Source organism: Trichomonascus vanleenenianus (assembly GCF_965637985.1).
Source record: "Trichomonascus vanleenenianus strain CLIB 3782 genome assembly, contig: TRVA0_105S, whole genome shotgun sequence".
Classification (NCBI taxonomy): domain Eukaryota; kingdom Fungi; phylum Ascomycota; class Dipodascomycetes; order Dipodascales; family Trichomonascaceae; genus Blastobotrys; species Blastobotrys vanleenenianus.
In genome coordinates this window covers 1-7,159 of record NW_027481783.1, presented here as the reverse complement: position 1 = coordinate 7,159, position 7,159 = coordinate 1, and the positions used below count along the sequence as shown (strand labels likewise).

The 7,159-nt window shown below is 45.1% G+C and overlaps 1 protein-coding gene and 1 pseudogene across 2 annotated transcripts, besides 3 other annotated features; one reads left to right on the top strand and one right to left on the bottom strand.

Annotated features, from left to right (window-relative positions):
• Nucleotides 1-58: 58 nt before the first annotated feature.
• Nucleotides 59-178: an inverted repeat (putative terminal inverted repeat).
• Nucleotides 59-5,768: a mobile genetic element.
• TRVA0_105S00122 (uncharacterized protein) lies at nucleotides 364-4,383 on the bottom strand (the record flags this gene model as incomplete). Its single annotated transcript, XM_076687967.1, has 1 exon — nucleotides 364-4,383. The coding sequence occupies one exon, from the start codon at nucleotides 4,381-4,383 to the stop codon at nucleotides 364-366; it is 4,020 nt and encodes a 1,339-aa protein (XP_076537800.1).
• Nucleotides 5,648-5,768: an inverted repeat (putative terminal inverted repeat).
• Nucleotides 5,769-6,572: 804 nt separating this feature from the next.
• On the top strand, nucleotides 6,573-7,157 carry TRVA0_105S00100 (annotated as a pseudogene). Its single transcript has one exon. A coding segment is annotated over exon 1 (585 nt).
• The last annotated feature ends 2 nt before the right edge of the window (nucleotides 7,158-7,159 follow it).

Genomic DNA, 7,159 nt, shown 5'->3' with positions numbered 1-7,159 from the left:
GTACGCGATATCTCCTTTTACACCAGGACAGTACCCTGGTAACTTCCGCTTTGCGGAAGTGGAGTCGTTCCCCAGAAAACCGGTAACACCGCAGGCGGGATTCGAACCTGGAACCACCCAGTCATCTCGCCGAGAGCAGGGCGAACACTTTATCCACTAGGCCACACGGCCCTGCTCTACCTCCCGGTTGAGCATATTGCTAACAAGCTTCATGCAGTACCAATAGCCAAAAAATTGTAAATATCAACTATATACACCGTACAATTCAAGCTAGCTTAGAACGACAATAGTCTTCCATCATCCGTCCTCTCCTTCTCAATAAATACTATGCGATGTGCACTACCTGTGGAGGCTAAGGGATACTTAGCGAAAGCTAGCTTCAAACGACAATAGTCTTCCATCATCCGTCCTCTCCTTCTCAATAAATACCATGCGATGTGCACTACCTGTGGAGGCTAAGGGATACTTAGCTAAAGCTTTCATAAGACTGGCAGTTTCGCAAACATCATATTCTTTCAGGTGAATAGCTGAAGCCATCTCCATAAGCACCAATCTCTTTTCCCCTGGCGAATAAAGCTGACTGTGGTATTCATAATCTTTGGAGGGCTGGTATCGATTTATAACAGCGAAATTCAGCACAACCTCTTCCTTTCCATCTGCATATTTCTTAGCAAGTTCGCGGTTTATCAGGTGATGCTTAGTCTGAATGAAGAACTGAATAATACCATATGATCGGCTAAATGGTCCTCTGTTACCCTGGTTGGAATATACCACAGCATCGCCAGGCTTAAATCTTGTTCCATTTTTCACCATGGTATCAAAGGTGTTGACGACCGGAGTTATTCCTTGTCGTTTATAGTCTTGCAGCCGAACGTAAATTCTGACGTTGTTGCGACCGCCAACTTCCTTCCTCCTCATTGACCTTGATAGTAATGAGTCGATGCCATCATAGACTCTCTTCAAGACATCTTTCTTTGGGAAGCCTCCAAATCTCAACTTATCAATTGAGTAGGATTTTCCATGGGTAGTTGTAGAGCGACGTCGCGGTTCCTCTACTTCTCCTACCAATTTGGCGTAAGAATGTAAAAGCAACTTGTTGCTGATAGCCTTGATAGGAAACTTGCACCCTTGCGCTATCAATTTTATGGTTCGACAGCTCCTTTCCATCGTGTAACACCATGTATACCGTGGCATGCCATTCCACCTTATATAGTCGCAAGTGTGTGTGAGCATGTGTAATGGAACAGTGAAGTAATTCAGCGTCAAGAGATCATCGGGGTTGTATAGCTTTCGAAACTTTCTTTCAAATCGGGTTACAGCCTTTTCAAGCTGGTTGAGTTTGCCAATTGTGATATGGGTACCAGTAATTTGATTGCATATTTCCGTGAACTCAAGTAGGAATTCCAAAAACTCCTGGCATTCACCCTTCGTACCGGTACCAGCAAACTTGGTAGAAACATAAGAAGACAGCGTATCCCTCAGAGTATGAATCAGAATCGGGAAGAACTCTAGCAGTCGCTTCCACACAATAGACTTAGTATTTCCGGCTAGTCCGTGTCGAAAGAAACTTTCTGGAAATTCTTTACCGCCAAGACTCTTTGGAAGATAAGTGTTAAACTGTTGTAAAACTTCATCGAGAGCTTGTCTGCCCTTGACATTCAACTTGCATTTGTCTTCCTCTCTCAGCAAGCCAAGCATGGACTTTGCAATATTCACATGAATCATATGCATTGCATCAGGCACAAAGCTCCATGGCATTTCAATTGACCCAAGTCGGAAAAAAATGCTTGATCCTCGAATCCCATGACTCTTTTGGTATTCAGCTAAGCCAGATTGAGTGATCTTTTCGTCGTTGTACAATCTTTCATGTTCTTTCAATATGTCAAGGAATTCATCATGTCCTCTGATATCCTGCGACGTCTCTTGGTTTGGTAACACTCCGCCATATTTGCGATCAGAGTCTGACTTATCATCGTACAGCATGCCACTCAGACGCTCAGACTTGCAAGTACGACAAGGATATTTTGCGAGGTGGCCCTTCATTTGCATCAAGTGAGCAACAGCCGGGATATCTCCAGTAACCTGAGTTAAATGGACTTTTACCGTCACCATGTTTTGCGTAGACGCATCATAAACCTTGATCCCAATCCCCATTTCAGCTATATCATCGATCAGCGGTAAGAGGAACGTATCGTACATTGGCCTTCGTCGTCGGTCACCTCTATGTCCTGAGGCTTCCATAATTTTCTTTTCTGACACCTTGGGAAACGCCATGGGAATATGAACATTCTCGTTCGACTGCCGTACCTCCTTATCAAGATTATTGTTCACAAGGCACAAGGTGACAATTTCTTGAGTTCTGAATGACCAAGGGTTTACTCCATCGGCAGCCAGAGAAAGAGAAACTTCATACTGGGTTTCAAAATATCTCTTACCGTTGTCTTCGATAATACCTTTCGAGTGCATCGAGCTGATTTTCTTCTTCTTCAACTTGCGAAATCCTTCGGAATCCCAAAAGTCTGCCACATGGGTATACGGACTATTATAGTCGTGTGCCACATCCCCCCTTTCTCGATTTCGCAACATGCTTTTGGCTGTCTCTTTATTTTCGAAAGACTTTCTGATCCATTCTCTAGGAGATATGTAGAGGTACCAAAACTTGTGCTCGTTCGGCTGTTCGCAAACTTCACATTCTTTGGCATTCTCGAATTGCCCTGTGAATGCCATGCAGCCATTCTCACAATAATATACAGCATAGCAATTGGCTCCCTTTAAGTTTCGACCTCTATTATCAAGTTCGAGTACACGCCTGCTTTCGAACAATTTCTGTAACCGGAGAAGTGCCGCTTTTGCAGACACCATCTTCCTATCGGGATAAATATCATTCATCTTCCTTATGAATTTCTCACCGATTTCCAAGGAGAATCCTCCCATGCCTGCCAATTCTAACACGCACATAGTGCTCGGCTGCTCTTTTCTCATCTCGTTTAGCAGTTTTCGAACCGAGTCCTGTCCTCCCCGGATTGGATTCAAGTGTTCTTCAGCAACAGCGGCCAGCTCATCTTCTTCGTTCACATCCAAAATAGGTACAGACTCGCAGACGTCTGTGATCAGCGCAGACGTTTCTTCGTCAGCTTCTTGTGCCTCGTCTAATCTCGCAGATCTGAGCTCGTCACCATGGAATGCTTCAATACTATCCTCTGGCAACTCGGCATCTGTAATTCTGAGAGAAAAGTTAAAAGGAAGAGGGTACGTATAGTCTTCTCTTCTCAAGTTTTCATCGCCATTAATGACCGCGGCAAGGTCTTTAACTATCCCGTTATGGACGAACGATTGATCTCCATTTGCCGATAAGCTTCTGAGAGCAGAAGATATAAAACTATTGCAACTATGGCGAGTCGCAATAGGCATAGTTCTCAACTTAGTGTTCAATTCCGAAAATATTGTCAGCAACTTGACAAAGCTTGCTGCAAAGTCCTTGGAATATTTATAACGGTCAGCCGGTACAATTGGAGAGTCCAATCCTTCCGAGGTCCCATTTTCAATTCCCTTAATAATCTGTGAAATATCCTGTCCAAAGAGCACGGTACTCTTTAATTGTGTCATTATTTTCGGATCGTTCCCAGAACACTTTTTTTTAACGTCAACAATCTCCTTGGTTACCATCTCCAGGAGTTGTTCGCGTGAAACATCTTCCTCGTCTGGCATCACTCTCGACATGCAATCATGAAAGAGTCTATAGACTTGTCGCCCGACGTCTTCATTTAAGGTGTTGAAAGTGACCTGTTCTATCTCCTGCTGATGTTTGCGCGAAAGTTTGTTTCCAAAGTGGTGATTATTAAAGCCATCCTGCTCGTGATTGGAAGACTCCGATTTGTCAGTCGCTTGAGCGTACATACGGCAAATCCGATCATTTTCTCTGTAAGGCAAATAGTTCCACAGTTTGCCATGCTTTGGACGGTCTGATCGGGAGCGCGTAGCAGGCGTGGTATTCCCATCTAATTCCAAAACTGGCATGGAGGAGGCACATGACGAAATTGGTGTAATAGGGTCTGGTCGTTGACCTCTATTTTGTTTGGAAGGCGAAACTGGGAGGAGAGCAGGACGAGGGGATATGACAGGGCTAAGTGGTATGTGAGTTGGCGAGCTCGTTTCAACATACGGGACTTCCTCTATTGCTGGCAGGACAGGTGAACTACATTCAACATACTCGATGTTCTCTAGGTCTGGCCTTCTGTTCTCTATGCCTGGTCCTTCGTCAATCTCGAAAGAGGATTCATACGATGCCCAAGCAGAATCCCTTTGTGACTTCCTCTTTTTAACGCTTCTCTCGGGTTCAAAATGGCGAAAAGTAAGCTCTCCATGCGATCTTTTCCCAGTCATTTCGAGCTGTTTTCTGTTAGTAACTGCCGGTATTCAATTAGCACTATTACTGGAAACATACCACAACAATTAGGCAACTGAAAGTAAATCTTTGACAGCGTAGCAGTGGATTATTTAAATCGTGAAGCTAGCGAAAGTTAGTTTTTATCGCGACTGATATGACGGCAGATATACTTACCAGTTTTGTATCTATAAGGTTCGCGTTCTCGGGAGATGAAGCCGACCCTCTGGTTAACTAAAAGATATCTACCACGTGTGACACAATGGTATAAGTAAAAAATTTGAGATGACGAAATTGGGGCTATTTGAACATAAATTCTCGGTACTCCAATATGATAGTGCGGTCCCCATATTAATGTTTCACTTTTGTGCATGGAACGTCGGAACCATCGTCCGGAGCGTTTTATGTCTCACAGAAGCAGCGGGGTAAGGCAGAACGTCTTTTGAGTCGACGCGGGCTGCCTCAATTAGAGCCGTTTTTTCTCAACGGTCTGATTTACTTTTTTTCAGTTAACGGTTATGGCCGCTCGGGACGCCTGGAAAATCCAGTCATCTTTGAAACTGGCTGCGGTGGAGAAAACATGCTCTCTTCGTAATTCATGCTTATAAAATGGGGGGCATTTCCCCTCTTTAAAAAAATCTTTTTAAGTTTTTCAACACATGTCCTGGTAAATGCCTCGAAATGTAATACCAGATAATCCTATTGCTTTACGGCATCTTTTTACATTTGCTCAAGCATGGGATCCTGTGCTATTCGATGTTACCAAGTCTCTCGAAGGGAAATACCTTAATCACGCCACGGACTTGGGACTCTTTCCATTACAGTCTTTCATTGACAGGTTTGTTTTCTCCCTCATTGTGCGAAAAATAGAGGTTGTTGTTTTCTGCACACTGGCGGCGATACATCGTTACCGACCCAACAAACCCCTGGAATATGTGAACTTTCAGTATTTCGAGAATTGTTTGGCAGAGGAGTACAAATTCCTTGCAGATAGAGTGGATGGCAGATTCAAACTCATTGATATCTTAAAAAAGATGATTCGGAAAGAAGTTCAAAGGTAAGTCAGGATTATGGACTACATTTTCGATAGATCAAGCTAACAACGGATAGTCAACATCGACAGTATATGAAGGGCAAATACGAAACGGTCTGTGACTTGCAGCAGTCCCAGGAATCTGACAACGAATGTCCAATCAGATTTCATACGCAAACCGACGAAGAAGCCGAAACCGACGACGATGAATATTCCACGGACAGCAAACAAGAGCAGAGTATTGTGGCCTAGTTGGATAACGTTTGCCCTGCTCTTTCGGCGCGGTGACTGGGTGGTTCCAGGTTCGATCCCCGCCTGAGGATTGTCTGGTTTTTCCAGCGATGGCTCCACGCTGTAAGCTCTGCACGTATACGCGTGTTTATGCGACAAGGCGTTGCCGAAGTCATGTATGGTTGTTCCCAGCTTAGAGCGGAAATCCGCTGCCAATAGCAACTTGCACGTAAGTACTTTCTCCCCAGGATTATTATTATTATTATATCTCTTATACAGTGTGGGGTTCTACGGGCACCGGGGTGGTGTACGGCCACCCATGGTGAATGAATTATCTATTTTAAGTCTATGTGGTCTTTAGCTCGTCGTGGAGTGGTGGTGGCAGGCTTACTAACTCCATTGCTGCTCCTGCCTCTCTCGTAGATCTACTCAGGGTCCTCCTGGAGGTAGACTCAGAAGCCATTCTAACCCTAGCTTCTGTACTGGGCCCGGGCATTCCGCCGGGGTGTACCAGCAAGGGTCCCAAAGGCCGCGATTCGAGGTAATCGCGGCGTTCACGTCGTGGGCCTATGAACGTACTATGGCCTTCGGAGATCGTCGGTACTATTAGCCGACTTGCGAGGCATGGCTACATGGGCACATAAGGATCGCCCATGGGAATCGGCGGTCGGTTGCGCCTCAAGGTCCTCCACCCTTGTAGGAGGAAACACTTTTTCTGGAAGGGATTTGAAACCGTGGTGCATTCGGGGCACCATTCGGGAGCGTCCTTCTAACAAGCCTGCTGAACAGGCGAGGTCCGAAAAAGCCGTACGATCGGATAATTTGTAGTGCGCCCTCATCGAGACTCTTCCATTTTTTAAGGAATTCTTCATCGTGGCCAACAAATTGCCTGATTTCGAAATCTATCAAGAAGACCTGGCAGATATGGGTACTTTCTTCGATAACTTCTTGATGGCCTTTCAGAACTTTTACTTCAAGGACGACGATCCAGAAAGTTATGGCAACTTCACGCTGCCTTTGCATACACTTCGACATTTGCGGCAATATATCGAGTACAATGGCTGCCTACGATACACCTGGTGCTTCGTGATGGAAAGGACGTGCAAAGTCGTTAAGTCAAAGGGAATTCCTTGTCGCTATGCACAAACGAACATACAAAACAAGCTGGCATTGAGGTATATGAATCAGCTGGTTCCATTCGAGCGAAAAGTACTGACTACTGAGCCAAAATCCCGATATCATGAAGATGGTCGCGTCGTGGGAGAACTTTACAACCCGTGCAGTCAACTATTATCAACCTTGGTGGGCGACAGGAAAGCGGTAGAAGCGTTAGATTATGTCAACCGCAAGTGTTTGAAGGGCATAAAGAAAAACGCCAAAAAAATTGAGCAAGCTGAATCACGGTCCGGCAACGGGAGAGATGCCAACAGTTTCCGCCTGGTCAATTATGCTCGTATCGCGGATCTTTCGGTGCACGACTGCCTACGTTTACCTTCACGTGAGACGATCTA